At 45.9% G+C, this 23,172-nt stretch overlaps 1 protein-coding gene across 1 annotated transcript in view; it reads left to right on the top strand.

Annotated features, from left to right (window-relative positions):
• Positions 1–23,172, top strand: part of si:ch73-340m8.2 (tyrosine-protein kinase SRK3) — a 50,083-nt gene that overhangs the window by 5,947 nt on the left and 20,964 nt on the right. Inside the window, exons 3-4 of the mRNA XM_068028556.1 lie at positions 246–408; positions 20,014–20,175. Of these exons, the coding sequence (XP_067884657.1) occupies positions 246–408; positions 20,014–20,175 (325 nt within the window). The remainder of the gene's footprint in view (positions 1–245; positions 409–20,013; positions 20,176–23,172) is intronic.

The following is a 23,172-nucleotide window of genomic DNA, read 5'->3' as shown; positions in this document are numbered from 1 at the left end:
GGTTATGTACTAAGCCTGATTTTCCTTTCTATTAATGGTGGAGAACAGCAACCAATCTGCTATTGCTGCACCCCCTGTAAAGTTGAGATTTACCCACAATTTATTTATCCCTTGATCTTCTGCTTGGTACCAAGTAATCATAATGTAAATGGCCAGAAAGATGTCATCGTCACCAACATATTGTACGCTATGAAAATTTATTTTTGAAGTGAGTAAAAATAGTTAATTTCAAAATTTGTCAACAGCTTGATCGACCATCACTTTGCACTTTGGCTCATGTTGCTGAATGGGAAATCCAACATACTTCACTTCAGAAAGTAAAATTGATAGGGAGTGGTCAATGTGGAGATGTGTGGGAAGAAATCTGGAATGGCACAACTGAGGTGGCAGTGAAGGAGCTGAAAGGAGGTTAGTCTCATATTGGTGCAATAAAGGCTATACAAGGATGAACGTGACAAGCAATTAATTATCATAATCCATTCATATTTTTAATTTTGAAAATAAAGTTGTTTTCCATTTTCAGATGTTGTGAAAAGACAAAATTGAGTAACTACTATTCATTGTCAATGATGTGGAGAGTTTATAATAATAAAATGTACAGCTTCACTTTCATTCCTCTTACTAAAGCAGCATCTTAAAATTACACAAGTATTTTTTATAGTAGAAACAACCATGGAAACTCACTAACAACTTTGGAGTCACATATATAAAAGTTAGATATAGACAAGGCATTTGGAAACATAGCAAAACATACTAGCTGCAAATAGAATAGACATTGTTAAAATAGAAGAGTTAGAAATAACCCTAATGGAATTAATGAAATTAGGAGCATATATGGATATCAGGTTTATATACAATTGAGCAAAAATAACTACCGAAAAAGTGAAGGAATCCTTACCCTCTGCTCAGGAAATAACTCATCGCTTTTTGTTACAATCTTAAGTAAGAAATCGCACCCCGAATTTTCCAGTTGCATCTTCTGCCCAATTTACTGGAATGAATTGAGCCAGCTCAATCAGGAAAAGTGGGCAGAGATCCAATGTATGCCCTCTTTGGGTTATGTGCACTTCCTCTGAGCAAAGAACATTGGCATAACAAGCATTCACTTCAAAGGAGCAGACACTTTCAAATATAAACTTAGGAGCAGGGAAATCTTTCATGCAATTTCCCAATGTGCAATACGCTATTTCTAAATCCTGTCCATGTGAAATTGATGTTTAATATTTCCGAAAAATGCTAAGTATATGAAAGATCAAGAAAGGACACAGTCATGTTAAGACAAGTGTATTTCAGTCACTTCTTAATCTTAATTTTTTTTCTGGCACATGGGTTCTCATGAGTCTCTCTCCTAGTTGTTCCAATTTTTTTTGTCCTCAGCACCATTATTGGCACCAATCATTTCCAATGGGAATCTACCTTTCTGAGGTGTTTGGAAAAAGAGGAGATCAACAAAGCAAGACTAGGTAGGTCAGGCTGCACGAGAGGTGTTTTGTGTCCCATCCCTTCACCACCCCCATCGGCACCCAAACATCTGCATCTGCAGACAGAAACAAAGATGCCTTGCTTTGGCAGACAATTAGTAAACATCGATATTCTTCCTCCCAAAGGAATCACAGAATCATAGAATGGTTACAGCATAGAAGGCTGGAACAGCAGACCCAATGGCACTGCAGAATATGTGAATGACTAACTGCAACCTTGGATGCTTCCTCAGGAGCACACTAATTGCAGTATCATGTTTTCAGTGGAATTCAGGAAGCAGGAAGTTGCATTTATATAGTGCCTTTCATGATCTCAAGGTATCCCAAATCTATCTACAGCCTATGAAGTACTTTTGAAGTATAGTCAGTGTTGTAAAACCACAACAGCCAAGGTCCCTCAAACTGCAATGTGATAATGACCAGATAATCTGTTTAGTGATGTTAGTTGAGAGACACTGAGGAGAGCTCCACTGCTTTTCTTTGAAATTTCTTTGGCCTCCTTATCTCGAGAGTCAATGGGTAAGCGCCTGGAGGTGGTCAGTGGTGTGTGGAGCAGCGCCTGGAGTGGCTATAAAGGCCAATTCTAGAGTGACAGGCTCTTCCACAGGTGCTGCAGAAAAATTTGTTTGTCGGGGCTGTTACACAGTTGGCTCTCCCCTTGCACTTCTGTCTTTTTTCCTGCCAACTGCTAAGTCTCTTCGACTCGCCACACTTTAGCCCCGCCTTTATGGCTGCCCGCCAGCTCTGGCAAACGCTGGCAACTGACTCCCACGACTTGTGATCAATGTCACAGGACTTCATGTCGTGTTTGCAGACGTCTTTAAAGCAGAGACATGGATGGCCGGTGGGTCTGATACCAGTGGCGAGCTCGCTGTACAATGTGCCATCTTCCATGCGGCTCACATGGCCAAGCCATCTCAAGCGCCGCTGACTCAGTAGTGTGTTTAAGCTGGGGATGTTAGACACCTCAAGGACTTCTGTGTTAGAGATATGGTCCTGCCACCTGATGCCAAGTATTCTCCGGAGGCAGCGAAGATGGAATGAATTGAGACGTCGCTCTTGGCTGACATACGTTGTCCAGGCCTCGCTGCCATAGAGCAAGGTACAGAGGACACAGGCTTGATACACCCGGACTTTTGTGTTCCGTGTCAGTGCGCCATTTTCCCACACTCTCTTGGCCAGTCTGGACATAGCAGTGGAAGCCTTTCCCATACGCTTGTTGATTTCTGCATCTAGAGACAGGTTACTGGTGATTGTTGAGCCTAGGTAGGTGAACTCTTGAACCACTTCCAGAGCATGGTCGCCAATATTGATGGATGGAGCATTTCTGACGTCCGACACACTACATGATGTTCGTTTTCTTGAGGCTGATGGTTAGGCCAAATTCATTGCAGGCAGCCGCAAACCTGTCGATGAGATGCTGCAGGCACTCTTCAGTGTGAAATGTTAAAGCAGCATCGTCAGCAAAGAGGAGTTCCCTGATGAGGACTTTCCGTACTTTGGACTTCGCTCTTAGACGGGCAAGGTTGAACAACCTGCCCCCTGATCTTGTGTGGAGGAAAATTCCTTCTTCAGAAGACTTGAACGTGAAAGCAGCAGGGAGAAGAAAATCCCAAAAAGTGTGGGTGCGAGAACACAGCCCTGTTTCACACCACTCAGGATAGGAAAGGGGTCTGATGAGGAGCCGCCATGTTGAATTGTGCCTTTCATATTATCATGGAATGAGGTGATGATACTTAGTAGCTTTGGTGGACATCCAATCTTTTCTAGTAGTCTGAAGAGACCACGTCTGCTGACGAGGTCAAAGGCTTTGGTGAGATCAATGAAAGCAATGTAGAGGGGCATCTGTTGTTCGAGGCATTTCTCCTGTATCTGACGAAGGGAGAACAGCATGTCAACGGTCGATCTCTCTGCACGAAAGCCACACTGTGTCTCAGGGTAGACGCGCTCAGCCAGCCTCTGGAGCCTGTTTAGAGCGACTCGAGCAAAGACTTTCCCCACTATGCTGAGCAGGGAGATTCCACAGTAGTTGTTGCAGTCACCTCGGTCACCTTTGTTTTTATAGAGGGTGATGATATTGGCATCGCACATGTCCTGAGGTACTGCTCCCTCGTCCCAGCACAGGCATAGCAGTTCATGTAGTGCTGAGAGTATAGCAGGCTTGGCACTCTTGATTATTTCAGGGGCAATGCTGTCCTTCCCAGGGGCTTTTCCGCTGGCTAGAGAATCAATGGCATCACTGAGTTCCGATTTGGTTGGCTGTATGTCCAGCTCATTAATGACTGGTAGAGGCTGGGCTGCATTGAGGGCAGTCTCAGTGACAACATTCTCCCTGGAGTACAGTTCTAGGTAGTGCTCAACCCAGCGGTCCTTTTGTTTGCGTTGGTCAGTGATTATGTCCCCTGATTTAGATTTGAGGGGGGCGATCTTCTTGATGGTTGGCCCAAGAGCTCTCTTAATGCCATCATACATTCCTCTGATGTTTCCGGTGTCTGAGGCCAGCTGAATATGACTGCATAGGTGTTGCCAGTAGTTGTTTGCGCAGCGCCTGGCTGTTCTTTGTGCAGTGCTTCTGGCTGCTTTAAGTGCTACGGATGTTAACTCGCTGGGGGCTTTCTTGTAGTTCAACAGTGCAATGCGCTTCGCGGCTATGACAGGTTCCAGCTCTTCATTATGAGATTGAAACCAGTCTGCATTTCTCTTCGCACTTTTGCCGTAGGTGGTCAAAGCTGACTCATAGATGGCATCTCTGATGTGGGCCCACTTGGTCTCAGCATCCCCTGTGGGAGTGTTTTGAAGGGCTGTTACAAGTGAATTTAGAAATTTTTGTAACAGCTGTGGGTGAGGAATTCTGCTCGTGTTGATGCGCGGGTGGCCCTTCTGCTTGGAATGATGCAACTTCTTTGGTCTGAGTCTAACCTTGCTGCACACCAGGGAGTGGTCGGTGTCGCAGTCTGCACTGTGGAAGCTGCGTGTGATTTGAACACTGTTTAAGGAGGCTCGCCTTGTGACGATGAGGTCTAGCTGGTGCCAACGACGCGATCTTGGGTGCCTCCATGAAACCTGGTGACAGGGTTTAGTGTGAAAGAACGAGTTGGTGATGCAGAGGTTATGATAGGTACACAACTCAAGCAATCTCTGCCCGTTCTCATTTATCCTTCCAACGCCATAGCGCCCAAGGCAGGAGGGCCATGAGTCATGGTCGGCCCCAACCCTGGCATTAAAGTCCCCCAGCAGGAATAGGTGTTCGGTGTTGGGGATGCTGCTAATGATGTTATGGAGGTCCTCATAGAACTGATCTTTAGCTTCAGGTGGGGAGCAGAGTGTTGGAGCATAGATGCTGAGTAGGTGTACTGGACCAGAGGTGGTGAGCAGTCAGATGGACAGTATGCGTTCCGAGCCATTTGAGGGAGGCTCTATCATGCTGAGCAAGGTGTGTCTGATGGCGAAGCCCACTTCATGCTGTCTTGGTTCTTCAGGATCCCTGCCCTGCCAGAAGAAGGTGTAGCCTTGCTCTGCTAGAGATCCACTCGCGGGGAGGTGTGTCTCCTGAAGTGCTGCAATGTCTACATTGGGTCTACTGAGCTCATTGTTAATGATGGCGGTCTTACGAGAATCGTTGATTTGTGTAAGGTCTTCCGACAGGCCAGGACACATAGTTCTGACGTTCCAGCTTGCAAAGCGAAGCTTGCAACACCTTCTTGCCTTTTTTCGTGTTGTTTGGTGCGGTGTTGTAGTCCACCTTTCGGGCAATGACCCTGAGCTCCAAGCACCCATTGAAGCAGGTACACTGTGGCGGGACAGAACCTTATTGACTGGGGGCTGCCCGGTTTGAGGCGGGCGGTAGCTGTCCAGTGAGGTGCGATGACCTCTCCCACCGACAAAGGCAACCCGTGGCGCCCAGTTTCTGCGCCAATTTAGCTGGACTTATAACCCGTAACTGCTGCCTTCCGTGTTATTTCAGTCACTGTGAGGCAACTATGGAGTGACCTCTCCATGGCGCATGCCTGGGCGAATTTATGGGGGTTGAGAGTTGCCCAATCGTCAAAAGCCCCCTCTCGGCCTTTCTGGTGGGGTCCAAAGGAGTGCAGAGCACGGCGTTTGGCACCGGTATGGCTGCAGGAACTGCTGGAAACATGCCAAAGGTGACACATGACCGCCTATGGGGTTTAGTTTAGTTTAGTTTAGAGATACAGCACTGAAACAGGCCCTTCGGCCCACCGAGTCTGTGCCGACCTTCAACCACCCATTTATACTAATCCTACACTAATTCCATATTCCTACCACATCCCCACCTGTCCCTATATTTCCCTACCACCTACCTATACTAAGGGCAATTTATAATGGCCAATTTACCTATCAACCTGCAAGTCTTTGGCATGTGGGAGGAAACCGGAGCACCCGGAGAAAACCCACGCAGACACAGGGAGAACTTGCAAACTCCACACAGGCAGTACCCAGAATTGCTGGAGCTGTGAGGCTGCGGTGCTAACCACTGCGCCACTGTGCCGCTCCGGATTTTCTGTTAGGGTTTACTCCCTTAGCCTTGGTCTCTCCCGAGACGCCCACAAGGCAGTGGGGTTGTTAGGGCCCCTACACAGGTGTAGGATGATGCCGGTGGGAGGAGGGGGTGCGAGGGGGAGGGGTGGAGGGAAGGGGGTGCGAGGGGGAGCTGGGAAGGGGGCTGTAAGGGGGTGGGGGGGTGCAGGGGAAGGGGATGCAGGGGGAAGATGGTGCGGGGGGGGGCTAGGACGGGGCTGTGGGGCGGGAGGGGGGTGCAGGGGGGCGTGATCTGAGAGAGTGAAGCTGGGAAGGGGAAGGGGGGGTGGAAGGGGGGGAAGGGGAAGGGGGTGGGGAAGGGGGTGCAGATAATAAACCATTTCCTCAGTTCCCACCATTGACGTCTGGAAATCTCGTCCGCGTCCTTCGGGAGGTGAGCGACATCCTCGTGCGCCAGTACCAGCATTGCCGACAGTGCGCTGCAGATGCTCTCCGAGCCATCTCCCGCGGGCGCTTTGAAGTTGCGGCCGAGGAGCCGTTCGTGGCTTTTTGGGTTTTCGGGGCACCTTTTCGCAAGACTTCCCTAGGGTCTCGCTGCTCCTTCTTTTCTTTGAAATATTGCTATGGAATCTGTTGTTATTGGTCCTTAACACACATGTACCAAACATTACGGCAATGATTGGTAAAGTAAATAAAGGACTCTTTATTGAATGTTATGACCAGGTGAGAAAGGTGTCTAGGGGTCTGTTACTATCTTCACCTGGTCTTATTGTAACAGGGTTTAATTTTAAATACACTGTGTTTTGAGCTCCCCCTTTGTGAATCTTGTTCACAGCTTTCCCATCATAAAGCAAAGAAATGAGCACAAACAGGCTTTCTGTGGTTTAAAGAAGAAAGATTAAATTTATTAAACCTTAAACTCTAATATGATTAACGCATACGGATATATGACGTGCCCATGCTAGCACGCACATGCGATAAACACATCCAAATAGGGACAGAAAAGAGCAAAAGAAAAGGTAAGTAAAGCAGTTTGAGGCAATATCTTGTTACTGTTTCTCGAGCTCGCTGTAGTCTTTGATTGAAGATGTAGTCTTGCGTTTCGTTGGGGCCCAGTATTCTTCGTAAACCTTGTTCACGTGGGAGATTTTTCTCTCTCTGAGTTTACGTGTCTTCACAAGATTCAGTTCCGTGGGAAAGAAATGGAGGCAGGCAGACAGGAGAGGAGATGTTCTTGCTTCAGTTCCAGGAGAGATCTTTACTCCATGAGCACACGGCTTTGTCTCAGTTCAAATCCTGTTTTCTCCAATTTAAAACTCTTAGTTCAAAACTCTGCAACAGCCAGTTAGTCATGTGACTAAAACTGGTCTGACCACTTCTGTGTATTGGGGAAGCAACTATTGGGTCCCCATTGTTTCAACATTATCTAGTACTATGCAAATGTCCTTCCAGTAAGGACTTGCAATTTTAAGTTTTTGTTCATGTGGCGAAATAATGTGTGCCTCAGTCTTGGCAGGGTTCGCCTGACATGAAGAATAACAGAATTACAGGAGAGCTCTTCAATACATGTGCCACCTACTGACTCACACAGCTCCAACTATTGTATCACATGTTAGCTTGCATCATTTCCTGTGATGATGTATACCAAAGTATTTACATACTTAATAGTATGTTAACTAGTATTGAAGCAATTAAAGCAATATCACAATATCCCCCTTTCCTTAAATAGAAAAATTATATAAGTTATAAGCTACATACATAATGAAATAGGATAATTATGAACAGTATTTACACATGGAAGAACTCTCATTAATTATTCAAGTGTCTCTGAAATGTACAGGTGGTCTGCTGACACGATCTGATCTGGTAACAGTGAAACTTTTGCAGAGATCTGGAATTGTCAATTCTTTTCTCTTGACTCGTAGGTCTGCACTAACAATTATCTTGTACTTGAGTGTTGTATGTGTCATTTTCCTTAACTCCACTCTCAGAACTTGAATGTGAACGTGTTCTTAATGCTACAGGACTTTTAGATATGATACTGTTGGATAACTCTCTCAGTTGACACCTATTCCTCCTCAAAATCACTCCATTCGGGGTGGTTACATTGTATGACCGTGCCTCATTACAGTTCTTTGACACTTCCGCAGATGGATCACCCTGACCTTCTGTCCTACCTGCAGAGGAGGTAACTCCATGCCTGCATGTTTAGTTTAGTGATACAGCACTGAAACAGGCCCTTCGGCCCACCGAGTCTGTGCCGACCATCAACCACCCATTTATACTCACCCTACACTAATCCCATATTCCTATCACATCCCCACCTGTCCCTATATTTCCCTACCACCTACCTATACTAGGGGCAATCTATAATGGCCAATTTACCTACCAACCTGCAAGTCTTTTGGCTTGTGGGAGGAAACCGGAGCACCTGGAGAAAACCCACGCAGACACAGGGAGAACTTGCAAACTCCACACAGGCAGTACCCAGAATTGAACCCGGGTCGCTGGAGCTGTGTGGCTGCGGTGCTAACCACTGCGCCACTGTGATTTCCATTTTCACTTGTCTTACCAGCAATTTATCTTGGACTGACAATGATCTGATCAGATGATGACTCAGAAGCGTTGGCCTGACTTGCCTTCCAAACATTATTTCTGCTGGGGATGGTAATCCCATGTCGAGTGGTGTTGTTCGTAGGTGCAACATTGTTATCTGAATGTGTTGATTGGTCTCCTTACATTTTAAGAGTACTGACTTTATGGTCCGCACCATCCTTTCTGCTAATCCATTTGACCTTGGATAGTGTGGAGATGACATCATGTGAATTACAGCCCATTTTGCGCACATGTCTTGGAACGATTTGCTGATGTACTGTGGACTGTTATCTGACACTATCTCCTCTGGGGAACCAAAAAGACTGAAAACTACACTCATCGTGTTTGCTGCCAATGCCCTTGATGTATCCTTCAGGTGGTGAAGATAGAAAATTTGGAGAAGTAGTTGGTAATAAGGAAGAAGTCATCAGCTTTGACAGTAAATAAGTCAGTAGCTATTCTTGACCATGGATGTGATGGAACATCATCAGGATGGAGTTGCTCTTTGTGTTGACTCGGCTGACTTTCCTGATATGCATCGCACATCCTTACTATCTGTTCTATGTCATTGTTGATCCCTGGCCAATAAACTGTCTCACATGCAAGTCATCTTGATCTTTCAATGAACATGTGACCTTGATGTAATTGGGTAAGAATATCTTGATGAAGCACTTTTGGTACCAATACTTTGTCTCCCCTTGAAAATGATACCACTTGATATCCCTAATTCATCACAATATGGCCAAAAGGTTCTGAGATTTGAGGGAACCTCTTGCATTGTATCTAGCCATCCACTGATGATGATCTGCCATAAACCCTGATGACAGGATCTCTAGAAATCTCTCTTTGGACTGTTCATGTTTTTCTGTGCAAATTGCAGTAGGTCAGTATTGTACACATCTTTTAGTTCCACATCTACTTCATCCACTTGGACATCTATCGGTACATCTTCTGTCTTCTTGGGGTTGGGTCGCCTGCTCAATGTGTCAGACGTAACCATGAGGTTTCCAGGTTTGTATTAGACCTCATAATCGTACCCTTGTGTTTTGATTAGTAGTCTTTGGAGTCGAGGTGGCGCACAAGTTAGTGGCTTTTGTCAAATCAATGCCAATAGCTTGTGATCAGTCTCAACAACAAAGTGTTTGCCAAATAGGTATGTATAGAATCTGGTGATACCGAACATAATGCCAATGTTTCTCGTTCTATGTTTGAATAGTTCACCTAAGTGGGTGACAAACTTTTAGAACTGAACACAATTGGTCTACCTTCCTGGAACAGACATGCTCAGAGACCCTTTTGTGAAGCATCTACTTTGAGTGTAGTTTCTTTCCTTGGGTTGTAGTATTATAAACATGCTTCAGCAGTAAGTGACTGTTTTAACAAATCAAATGCATGTTGATGATCTTCATGCCACAAGAATGGCATATCTTTCTTGAGAAGTTCACGCAGTGATGATGCTTTCTCAGAAAAGTTCGAAATATACGGTGCTAAGAAGTTAAACATGCCCAAACACCTGTATAAATCTTCTTTATCTTGAGGAGTAGGCATTGATTGTACATCCTCAACTTTACTGGTATCTGGTCGTATTCCAGTATCAGAATAGATTGATCCAAAAATATTAATGTGGCTCACATTGATAGCACATTTTTTGCTATTAAACACGAGACCTTCTCTTCTAGCTGTCTCCATTAGATGGTGAAGATTCTTGCCATGCTCTTCTTTGGTAATTCCCATGACCACTATGTCATCTGTAATGCAAACACAGCCAGGAACACACTCGGACACTCGGTAATGCATTTCATATGCTTTTGGAACAAGTCTTGACTCACTGACAGAACAAACATTGACAGACCAAATGGTAACTGTAGAAAGCAAAATGGTGTTCTAAATGTTGTTAGTTCCTGTGAATCTTTGGAAAGGTGTACTGAACAGTATCCATGTTTCGTGTCCAACTTTGAGAAGAACTTGCCTCTAGCAAACCTTGGGTTGAGCTCCTCTAAAGTAGGAATGTTGTGAGGACAACTTTTGAGTGCTTGATTTAATCTTCTGGGATCCAAGCATACTGTAATGGTACTATATTTCTTAATTACAGTGGTTAAAGAGCTATACCAATCAGAGTGTTGCTGGACACGGTGAATAATCCCTTGTTGATCCATTGTGTCAAGCTCGGCCTTTACCTCGTCCTTTATGTGGACACTGCACTTCTGTGGTGGATCGATGGAGGGAATTGCATTGTCTTTCAGGTGAAGAATGGCATTTCCTATAAAACTGTCCACGGTCTCAAATCTATTTCTGTTGCTGGTCTTCAATAGACTCAATAGGATCACACTTGCCTTGATTATCTAGTATTGGTGCTTTACCGATCTCGTGAATCGTCACGATCTGGAGTTCACTGTATACTTGCAGTCCTGCTACCGCTGGACCATCATTGGTGTCAACAACATAGAAGAATGGTGGTGACCGTGCAGAATTTCCATATCTGCACTTCAACGTCAATGCTGCTGTGCAGTAGAACTATAGAACCATAGAAAAATTACAGCACAGAAGGAGGCCATTCAGTCCATCATGCCCACGCCAGCCAAAAAAGCTAGCCGCCCAATCTAATCCCACTTTCTGGAACCTGGTCCATAGCCTTGCCAGCTACTGCACTTCAGGTGCATGTCCAGGTACCTTTTAAAAGAATTGAGGGTTTCTGCCTCCACCACCATTCCTGGCAGTGAATTCCAGACACCCACCACCCTCTGGGTGAAAAAGCTTTTCCTCATGTCCCCTCTAATCCTTCAACCAATCATCTTAAATCTGTGCCCCTGGTAATTGACCTCGACACTAGGGGAAACAGGTCCTTCATATTCTACTCTATCTAGGCCCCTCATAATTTTGTACACCTCTATTAAGTCACCCCTCAGCCTCCTCTGTTCTAAGGAAAACAACCCTAGCCTATCCAATCTTTCCTCATAACTGCAACTTTTAAGCCCTGGCAACATTCTTGTAAATCTCCTCTGTACTCTCTCCAGACCAATTATGTCTTTTATGTAATGTGGTGACCAGAACTGTACGCAGCACTCCAGCAGTGGCCTAACCAGTGTTTTATACAGTTCCAGCATTGCATCCCTGCTTTTGAATTCTATACCTTGGCCAACAAAGGAAAGCATTCCATATGACTTCTTCACCATTCTATCTACCTGTCCTGCCACCTTCAGGGACCTGCGGACATGCACTCCAAGGTCTCTCACTTCTTCTACACCTCTCAATATCCTCCCTTTTATTGTGTATTCCCTTGCTTTATTTGGTCTCTCCAAATGCATTACCTCACACTTCTCTGGATTGAATTCCATTTGCCACTTTTCTGCCCACTCAACCAAACCATTGATATCATTCTGGAGTCTACAGCTATCCTCTTCACTATCAACTACACGGCCAATTTTTGTGTCATCAGAAAATTTCCCAATCATGCCTCCCACATTTAAGTCCAAAGCATTAATATATACCACAAACAGCAAGGGACCCAACACTGAGCCCTGTGGAACGCCACTGGAAACGGCTTTCCAGTCACAAAAACATCCAACTACTACCCTTTCTTTCCTGTCACTGAGCCAATTTTAGATCCAACTTGCCACATTCCCTTGTATCCCATGGGCTTTCATTTTTCTGACCATTCTGCCATGTGGGACCTTGTCAAATGCCTGACTAAAATTCATGTAGACCACATCCACTGCACTACCATCATCGATCCTCCTTGTTACTTCATCAAAAAATTCAATCAAGTTAATAAGACATGACCTTCCCCTAACAAATCCATGCTGACTATCCCTGATTAATCCATGCTGACTATCCCTGATTAATCCATGCCTTTCTAAGTGGCAGTTTATCCTGTCTCTCAGAATTTATTCTAATAATTTATCCACCACCGAGGTCAAATTGACCGGACTAGAATTATTTGGCCAACCCTCGCACCCTTTTTAAACAATGGTGCAACATTCGCAGACCTCCAATCCTCTGGTACCTCGCCTGTATCTAATGAGGCTTTGAAGATGATCCTCAGAGCATCTGCTATTTCCTCCCTGGCTTCCTTGAGCAACCTGGGATACAATCCATCTGGTCCAGGTGATTTATCTACTTTCAAGGATGTCAGACCCTCTAGTATTTCTTCTATCATAATGCTTATCGTATCTAACATTTCACACGCCTCTTTTACTACAATGCCTGCATCATCCCTCTCCTTTGTGAACACAGAGACAAAAAACTCATTAAGAACCCTGCCCACATTTTCTGCATCCATGCGTAAGTTCCTCTGTACATCTCTGATAGGCCCTAATCCTTTCCTTCGTTATCCTCGAGCTCTTAATGTATTGATAAGGGTATTCCTTGATTTTACCTGCCAATAATTTTTCATGTCCTCTCTTTACTTCCCTAATTTCCTTTTTTACATCACCCCTGCACTTTCTATACTCTGCTAGGCTTTCTAAAGTATTAAGTTTTTTGTGACCATCATAAGCCTTCTTTTTCTGCTTCATCTTACCCTGTTAGCTTCTAGATAAACAGAGGGCACTAGATTTGGCCATTCCACCCTTTATCTTTGTGGGGACATATCTACACTGTGCCTGTAGTATCTCGCCTTTGAATGCATCCCACTGGTTTGCCACTGATTTTCCTTCAAGTAGCTGTATCCAGTCCACTTTCGCCAGATCACCTCTCAGCTTTGTAAAATTTGCCTTCCCCCAATTTAGAACTTTTACTCCTGTTTTATCTTTGTCCTTTTCCATGATTATGCTAAAACTAGCTGTACTATGGTCACTATCTCCAAAATGGTCACCCACTGCTACTTCATCCACTTGCCCAGCTTCATTATGGAAGCCTAAATCTAGAATTGCACTCTCTCTCGTTGGGTTTGTTACATGCTGGCTAAAAATGTTCTCTTGAATACAGTTCAGCCTCAGCCTCTTGCCACCCACTTTGCAGCGAATCCCTGACCAGGTCACATCCCCTCCCACGTGGCCACCTGCAAGCCCCAAAGATGAGATGAGTATGGAGGACTCACCTTGCCAGAGCAAAGGAGGTAATTGACCCTCTTGTGGCACTGGACCCAGTTTCGGAGGGTGACCCCACAGCTGGTGACCTCCTCTGCAATCTCCACCAAGGCTTGCTTGGTCAGGTGGGAGGGCCTGTTCCTCCAGTCCCTTTGGCAGATAGCTCCCACCCTTCCTTTACAGCCTGGAGGAGAATCCTCAGGGAGTCATCATTAAACTGTGGGGCCATCCAGTGTCTTCCGCCTGACATGGTCCTTCTTGGCTTCTGGTCAGGTCCTGACCTTATGAGGCCTTGTTCAGCAGTATAGGGTATATAGCCAGGTGAGTCAGCAGCACAGGGTGTCCAGCCAGGGAGTGTCAGCAGCACAGGGTGTCCAGCCAGGGGGGTCAGCAGCACAGGGGCCACAGTCAGCAGCACAGCAGAGGCAAAGGCAAACCAGCATGAAACTCACAAAGTGAGGCAGCAGTTCAAGCAGGGCTGGCAGGGCTTCAAATATGGTGCCAGCACCTGTGTCCGTCTCAGCTGATGATGCCATTGGCATCTCCTCGCATGCCCCTGTCCTCCAATGGGACAGGTCCTGCACCTCCTGCATTCAAATGGGCCGGCCACCACGTGACGCACAGAGACACCACCCTCATCCAGTGCCACTGCTAGGACCCGCAACGGGATGATAAATTCGGAAGACTCCATGAGGGTTTTTTTTTATTCATTCAGGGATGTGGGCATCGCTGGTCAGGCCAGCATTTATTGCCCATCCCCAATTGCCCTTGAGAAGGTGGTGGTGAGCTGCCTTCTTGAACCACTGCAGTCCATGTGAGGTAGGTATACCCACAGTGCTGTCAGGAAGGGAGTTCCAGGATTTTGACCCAGCGACAGTGAAGGAACAGCGATATAGTTCCAAATCAGGATGGTGTGTGACTTGGAGGGGAACTTGCAGGTGGTGGTGTTCCTATGCACTTGCTGCCCTTGTCTTTCTAGTTGATAGAGGTTTGGAAGGTGCTGTCTAAGGAGCCTTGGTGCATTGCTGCAGTGCATCTTGTAGATGGTACACACTGCTGCCACTGTGCGTCGGTGGTAAAGGGAGTGAATGTTTGTCGATGAGGTGCCAATCAAGCGGGTTGCTCTGTCCTGGATGGTGTTGAGCTTCTTGAGTGTTGTTGGAGCTGCACCCATCCAGGCAAGTGGAGAGTATTCCATCACACTCCTGGCTTGTGCCTTGTAGATGGTGGACAGGCTTTAGGGAGTCAGGTGGTGAGTTACTCGCCTCAGGATTCCTAGCCTCTGACCTGCTCTTGTAGCCACGGTATTTATATGGCTACTCCAGTTCAGTTTCTAGTCAATGGTAGCCCCTAGGATATTGATAGTGGGGGATTCAGCTATGGTAATGCCGTTGAATGTTAAGGGTTAGATTCTCTCTTGTTGGAGATGGTCATTGCCAGGCACTTGTGTGGCGCGAATGTTACTTGCCACTTATCAGCCCAAGCCTGGATATTGTCCAGGTCTTGCTGAATTTCGACACGGACTGCTTCAGTATCTGAGGAGTCACGAATGGTGCTGAACATTGTGCAATCATCAGCAAATATCCCCACTTCTGACCTTATGATTGAAGGTTGGTCATTGATGAAGCAGCTGAAGTTGGTTGGGCCTAGGACACTACCCTGAGGAACTCCTGCAGTGATGTCCTGGAGCTCAGATTATTGACCTCCAACAACCACAACCACCTTCCTTTGCGCTAGGTATGACTCCAGCCAGCGGAGGGTTTTCCCCCTGATTCCCATTGACCTCAGTTTTGCTCGGGCTCCTTGATGCCATACTCGCTCAAATGCTGCCTTGATGTCAAGGGCAGTCACTCTCACCTCACCTCTTGAGTTCAGCTCTTTTGTCCATGTTTGAACCAAGGCTGTAATGAGGTCTGGAGCTGAGCGGATCTGGCCGAACCCAAACTGAGCGTCACTGAGCAGGTTATTGCTAAGCAAGTGCCGCTTGATGGCACTGTTGATGATACCTTCCATCACTTTACTGATGATTGAGAGTAGGCTGATGGGGCTGTAATTGGCTGCGTTGGACTTGTCTTGCTTTTTGTGTACAGGACATACCTGGGCGATTTTCCACTTTGCAGGGCAGATGCCAGTGTTGTAGCTGTACTGGAACAGCTTAGCTAGGGGCACAGCAAGTTCTGGAGCACAGGTCTTCAGTACTATTGCCGGAATGTTGTCAGGGCCCAAAGCTTTTGCAGTATCCAGTGCCTTCAGTCGTTTCTTGATATCACGCAGAGTGAATCGAATTGGCTGAAGTCTGGCATCTGTGATGTTGGGGACTTCAGGAGGAGGCTGAGATGGATCATTAACTCAGCACTTCTCGCTGAAGATTGTTGCCAATGCTTCGGCCTTCTCTTTTGCACTGATGTGCTGGGCTCCCCCATCATTGAGGATGGGGATATTTGTGGAGCCACCTCCTCCTGTTATTTGTTTAATTGTCCACCACCATTCACGGTTGGATGTGGCAGGACTGCAGAGCTTAGATCTGATCCGTTGGTTATGGGATCGCTTAGCTCTGTCTATCGCATGCTGCTTACGCAGTTTGGCAGGCAGATAATCCTGTGTTGTAGCTTCACCAGGTTGACACCTCATTTTGAGATATGCCTGGTGCTGCTCCTGGCATGCCCTCCTGCACTCTTCATTGAACCAAGGTTGGTCTCCTGGCTTGATGGTAATGGTAGAGTGGGGGATATGCCGGGCCATGAGGTTACAGATTGTGTTTTAGTACAATTCTGCTGCTGCTGATGGCCCACAGTGCCTCATGGATGCCCAGTTTTGCATTGCTAGGTCTCTTCGAAATCTATCCCATTTAGCACAGTGGTAGTGCCACACAACACGATGGACGGTATCCTCAATGTGAAGGCGGGACTTCGTCTCCACAAGGACTGTGCAGTGGTCACTCCTACCAATACAGTCATGGACAGAAGCATCTGTGGCAGGCAGATCGGTGAGGACGAGGTCAAGTATGTTTTTCCCTCGTGTTGGTTCGCTCACCACCTGCCGCAGACCCAGTCTAGCAGCTATGTCCCTTAGGATTCGGCCAGCTGGGTCAGTAGTGGCGCTACCGAGCCACTCTTGGTGATGGACATTGAAGTCCCCCGCCCAGAGTACATTTTGTGCCCTTGCCACCGTCAGTGTTTCCCCCAAGTGGTGTTCAACATGGAGGAGTACTGAGTCATCAGCTGAGGGAGGGCAGTAGGTGGTAATCAGTAGGAGGTTTCCTTGCCCATGTTTGACCTGATGCCATGAGACATCATGGGGTCCGGAGTCGATGTTGAGGACTCCCAGGGCAACTCCCTCCCTACTGTATACCACTGTGCCACCACGTCTGGTGGGGTGAACTAAATATCCCATAGAAAATCCGTGCTATAGATGCTGGTCCAGGTTCAGTGGCATTAGGAAGTTTAGTAACGTGTTGCACATTTATTATTCTTTTTGTACTCAGGAACATTTGAGTTACAAGCTCTGTAATCAAGTGAAATCTGCTGTAGTGATTTTCTATGTTTGCTTAATTTTTGCTATTAATGAACTTGATCTATTGCTTGTCGCCTAATCAAACTGTAGAATAATAGTGTTATAATTTTCCACCATCTGAAGGCAAGGAGAACACAAGAGAGCTCATACAATTTCAGTAAGCAGCTTACAGTAGCAAGAGTGTTCTGTTCAATCCACAGGCAATACTACAATACCAGATATTGTGTATATGGTGAAAAAGCTCACTTTTTGGTATGGTTCTTGACACTGAGCAAGATAACTATCTGATGAAGCTCTAAAATTGCAATAAGGTATAAACAACATCCAAAGTTGTTATTAAAATCTGAATCCAACATTCACACCAGCGCTGATGAACAATAGCAAAAAATAAAAAATTGGAAATGAAATCTCATGGCCCCTAGATATCACAGAAAAGCCCCCAGTCCCCAGACTACTTTCTTCAAATATCCCTTCCTTAGATTTTGAACCATAGGCCTACCTAGGAGGACAACTACTGATGCTAAAACCAAAGACAAAAAGCAAAACAAAATGAAAATGTACAAGCATGTGCACCATATCCTTCAAACGGCAGATATTGTCCTGAACACTGCTGAAAACCATACGATCCTGGAGCAGACGAGTTCAAGTTCAAATGTTCATAACTGAAAAGGGTGATTTACAACAGAAAATAAACTCTGTGAAAAGGGATGGGATGGAGAGAAAACAAATTTGAACATCATCCTAAACTCACTTTTGTGTCTTTTTAAATACCTATGCAAGAATTTAAGTACAGGGGAAACTTTTCTTACTATCTTTCTTTTCTTTCTTTTGGGCCTCCTTATCTCGAGAGACAATGGATACGCGCCTGGAGGTGGTCAGTGGTTTGTGAAGCAGCGCCTGGAGTGGCTATAAAGGCCAATTCTGGAGTGACAGGCTCTTCCACAGGTGCTGCAGAGAAATTTGTTTGTTGGGGCTGTTGCACAGTTGGCTCTCCCCTTGCGCCTCTGTCTTTTTTCCTGCCAACTACTAAGTCTCTTCGACTCGCCACAATTTAGCCCTGTCTTTATGGCTGCCCGCCAGCTCTGGCGAATGCTGGCAACTGACTCCCACGACTTGTGATCAATGTCACACGATTTCATGTCGCGTTTGCAGACGTCTTTATAACGGAGACATGGACGGCCGGTGGGTCTGATACCAGTGGCGAGCTCGCTGTACAATGTGTCTTTGGGGATCCTGCCATCTTCCATGCGGCTCACATGGCCAAGCCATCTCAAGCGCCGCTGACTCAGTAGTGTGTATAAGCTGGGGGTGTTGGCCGCTTCAAGGACTTCTGTGTTGGAGATATAGTCCTGCCACCTGATGCCAAGTATTCTCCGAAGGCAGCGAAGATGGAATGAATTGAGACGTCGCTCTTGGCTGGCATACGTTGTCCAGGCCTCGCTGCCGTAGAGCAAGGTACTGAGGACACAGGCCTGATACACTCGGACTTTTGTGTTCCGTGTCAGTGCGCCATTTTCCCACACTCTCTTGGCCAGTCTGGACATAGCAGTGGAAGCCTTACCCATGCGCTTGTTGATTTCTGCATCTAGAGACAGGTTACTGGTGATAGTTGAGCCTAGGTAGGTGAACTCTTGAACCACTTACTATCAGTCATCATATATACAACCAATAGATGGTGCCAAACATCCACCAGATGGGCAGCCAACAGGCAACAATTAAACTATTGCCAAAGAGAGCAGTTAACAAGGAATGAAACTCATTTACAACTCGAAAAATGAAAACCACTGGCACATAAAGAAGACTCCCCGCACCCTCGCCACCCCCCCACCCCCTTACTCACTATTTTAATCTTAGATCAAACAAGGATAACCAAGTTGGTAAAAATCTTTCTTGTTTTGTTGGATGTTGGAGGGAAATATGCTGAAAATTGCAGCAAAAAGGAATAACGATAATGATTACTTCCTAGAGAAGACACTAGAAGCAAACCAACCATCATAGCAAGACCTACAACCAGCTTATTGGGTCTCAAAATGTGTGGGTAAAGGGTTCCTTTTTCATCACCCCGATCCCAGCTGCTTCTAACCAGGCACTTACAGATACAGCACCTGTTCATTCATTTCTTTCAACACCACTCTGTGGGAGATGGAGATTTATGTCTTTACTTCCTCCAATCTAGTAAACTGTTTGCTAGTTTGCTGCTTATGGTGCAGTCTGTTTTACATTAGGAAGACCGAATACAGATTATTCTAACATTGGCATGTAATGCATTGTTCAACACAGAAGAACCCAGGTCTATTATTGCTTTCAGAGGCCATTCTAGTGATGACATGTATATCATTGCTCAGTGCATTATACACATGCCAGAAACAGAATGCGTGTGTAGTTGGACTTTCCCCAAATCTAACCCGCACCCAAGCCCCACCCTGCTTATCAAAAATGAACAGAATCACTGTGTAAGAGATTGTTCTGTGAGGCTGTACTGTTAGTACACTACCTGACTGGATGCCTGTTCAAGTCACAAGTCGGGCTATAACACTTCAATCCTGACACTCTGACATGCACTTGCTCTTAGCTTCCATTTGTGATCTAGCCATTTGCAGTTTAGGAACACACCCCGGTAGTTACATTTACTTTAAACCATTTCAGTTCCGGCAGTATAGATCAACTGAATTTTGAGACAAGCCTTCGGTGGGGGAATAAAGAGTGGAACAAATATCTCTGTACTTTTCAGTTTTACATCTTTGGAGGCACAGTGTAACATGCAAGCAAGTTAGGTTCTGAAAAAAAACAGTTTCTGATATCTATTATATCACTTTACAAACTTCAAAACTATTGAATACAAAATACATCAAAATAACAGCAACAAGTAGCTAATCATTCTCTTCCATTTTCTGCAGTGGGTTCACAATCAAAACATGCATTCTTGGAGGAAGCTGAGATCATGAAGCAATTGTGCCATGAACGACTGGTCAAGCTATTAGCTGTCTGCACTGAGGATGAGCCATATTGCATTGTTACAGAGTTAATGAAATGGGGAAATTTGCAAAAATACCTCAAGTGTAAGTGATTTATTTTGTCTGCCTTGCGCTATACTAATGCATGAGTGTCGACTGCCCAAAAACATGACCCTTATCACCTCACGACCCAGCTAAAACCTGACTCACAGATACAAAAATGGCCCTATGATGAAGTTGCAAGATGTTCTGGCATTGAACATGAAAGGGTATAAATCTACCTCCATGTCCTCAGTGACCAGGAATTAGCACTGTCAACTCAGGTCAAGCAGGGTTGCTGTATTTATTGTTAATATGCATCTGGTCCATACTTTAATGGCCAGGATTTTACTGTCAGTGATGAAGTGATGGTGTTTGCTGCTGACGTTGAAGACAGCTGCCCATAGAGATCTAGTGAGGTCTGTGGTGTAGATTTTACCTTTGCTGATGCTAATTTCATTCTGGCGCCAGCTATAGGGGATCTCCAGTTGTCCACCAACAATGATGTCATGTAACAGGCAATTGCATTGAAGAATTCTCATAGTCTGAAAAGCAGGAAGGAACAAGAAGGTTTTATCATTGACTTTTTATAAGTTATACAGAAAGTGAAATAAAGATTGGGAAGTACACATGGGATTAAGGTCAAAGCCAAAATATCATAAACAATTTTTTTTAAATTTGAAATTATGGAATTTTTATCATGGAATGGAAAAATTTGACATTGCACAAATATTAAATTGGATTTTCAGTGCTAGTGTGGTTGCTTAGCAGTAATTATGATTTAATACACTGTTAAAAACCTAGTTAGACCAATTACAACTAGGTTTAACATTTTTGGGGTTTTTGTAGTGAGATCCGAGCTCACATCTTTCTCCAGATTCTATCCCATTTCCTGCCTTTCTCTCTTTGAGTTTATTATGTCCAGGAGACCAACCTTCTGTTCCCTCGATCCTATTCCACCCAAATGGTTGACCACCCAACCTCCTTTCTTATGTCCCATGTTAACTGACATTGTTAACAGTTTGTTCTCCTCAGGTACTGACTGCCCCTTCAAATTGGCCATCACCATGCCTCAAAAAACCTACCCTTGATCCATCCATCCTTGCAGACTACTATCCCAACTCCAACTTCCCTTTCCTCTTCAAAGTCCTTGAACGTGTTGTTGCTTCCCAAATCCATGCCCAGCTTTCCCAAAATTCTATGTTTGAATCCCTCCAATCAGAATTTCAACCCTGCCACAATACTAAAATAGCCCTTATCAAAGTCACAAATTACATTCTTTGTGACTGTGACCATCATAAACTATCCCTTCTCATCCTTCGGTACAGATGAACACACCATCCTCTTCCAATGCCTTTTCTCCAATATCCATTCCAGCTGGGTGAAACGCTCTTTTAGGTTTCATTCTTATCTATCGAATCACAGCCAGATAATCATCTACAATGTCTTCTTTTCCCCCCTCCTGCATTGTTACCTCTGGAGTGCCCCAAGAATCTTTCCTTGGTCCCATCCTTTTTCTGCCCCTCAGTGACATCATCTGAAAACACATCAGTTTCCACATGTACACTGACTGCACTCACCTCACCATCGCTTTGCTCGACCCCTCCACTGACTCTATGGCCAGAATATTACACCACCCCAGCAAGCCGGATGGTGGCGGCGGGGTGGTGTAAAACTGAGCGGGAGGCTCCGGGAGACCTTCCCAACTCGCTCCTGCCTCCGCCCCACTTTACTTGGGCCAGCGGGGAGCGAGAAACGGGCCGCCCGCCCCAGGCTGATCAAGACCCTTAAGTGGCCACTTAACGGACACTTAAGGGCTTTCGCCCACCTCCATGGGGATTTTACCCGTGGCAAGCGGATGTCCAGGAGACGTGAAAGGCCGCCCAGTGAAACCTGGCAGCCTCTCAGCGCACTGGGTGTAGGGGGACGGGGGGGGGTGCCCAGACAAACGGGCACTGGGTTCCCCATTGAGGGCCACCCCCACTTCACCAACCTCCCCAGGACCCGAGATGCCTCCCTTCCCCCCAAACGAACTTCCTTGCCTCGCTGGGACATTACCGATCCCCCTGGCGAGGCAAACCAAACTTACCTGTAATCCTGGCTCCATGTCCTCAGCTGGGCTGCAGTCCCAGCAATGGCCACCACTCCCACTGATGATGCTGGGACTAAGAGCTGCCGGTCCGATGATTGGCCGGCAGCTCAATGAGGCGGGACTTCCTCCCTCAAGTGGGTGGAAGTCCCGCCTCAGAACAATTAAGGCACAGGGACCCGTAAAATGCAGGTCGGATCCCCGGGCCAGGCAGAAGCAGGTTTGCCATCGACTTTTACGTCGGTGGCCAGCTCCCATCTGCCTGGCGTAAATTCCAGCCCTGTATTGTCAGACTGCTTGCCTGACATCTAGTACTGGATGTGGAGAAATTTCCTCCAACTTAATTTCTAAAGACCAAAGCCATTCCTCAGCACAAACTCCCTTACATAGCCATCGACTTCCATCTCTCCCCCTGGCAACTGTCTGAGGCTGGACAGACTGTTTGCAACGTTGGTGTCATATTTGGCCCTGAGATGAGTTTCCCACACCATTACTAAAACAGCCTATTTTCACCGCCATAACATTACGCAACTCCACTTCTACCTCAGCTTCTCTCCTCCTGAAACTGCCATTCTTGCCTATGTTACCTCTGGACTTGATTATTCCAGTGCCCTCCTGGCTGACCTTCCATGTTCTATTATTCTTGCAGTTGAGGTTATCCAAAACTCTTTTGCCTGTGTCCTAACTTGCAATAAGTCTCATTCACCCATTGCCCCTGTGCCCGCTGGCATCCATTGGATCCCGGTTAAGCAGCGCCTCAATCTTAAAAATCTCCTCCTTGTTTCAAATCCCTCCATGGTCTCACCTCCCCCTATCTTTGTAATCTCCTCCAGCCCCACAGCCCTCCAAGATATCTGTTTTCCTTCAATTCTGGCTATTGAGCATGTCCAATTTTAATTTCTCCACCATTGACAGCTGCACCTTTAGCCACCTAGGCTCTAACATCCTTTAAGATGCTTGTTACAACCAGGTGA

The sequence above is a fragment of the Heterodontus francisci genome, chromosome 3 (genome assembly GCF_036365525.1).
Source record: "Heterodontus francisci isolate sHetFra1 chromosome 3, sHetFra1.hap1, whole genome shotgun sequence".
Taxonomy (NCBI): domain Eukaryota; kingdom Metazoa; phylum Chordata; class Chondrichthyes; order Heterodontiformes; family Heterodontidae; genus Heterodontus; species Heterodontus francisci.
This window is presented reverse-complemented; position numbering and strand designations above follow the sequence as displayed.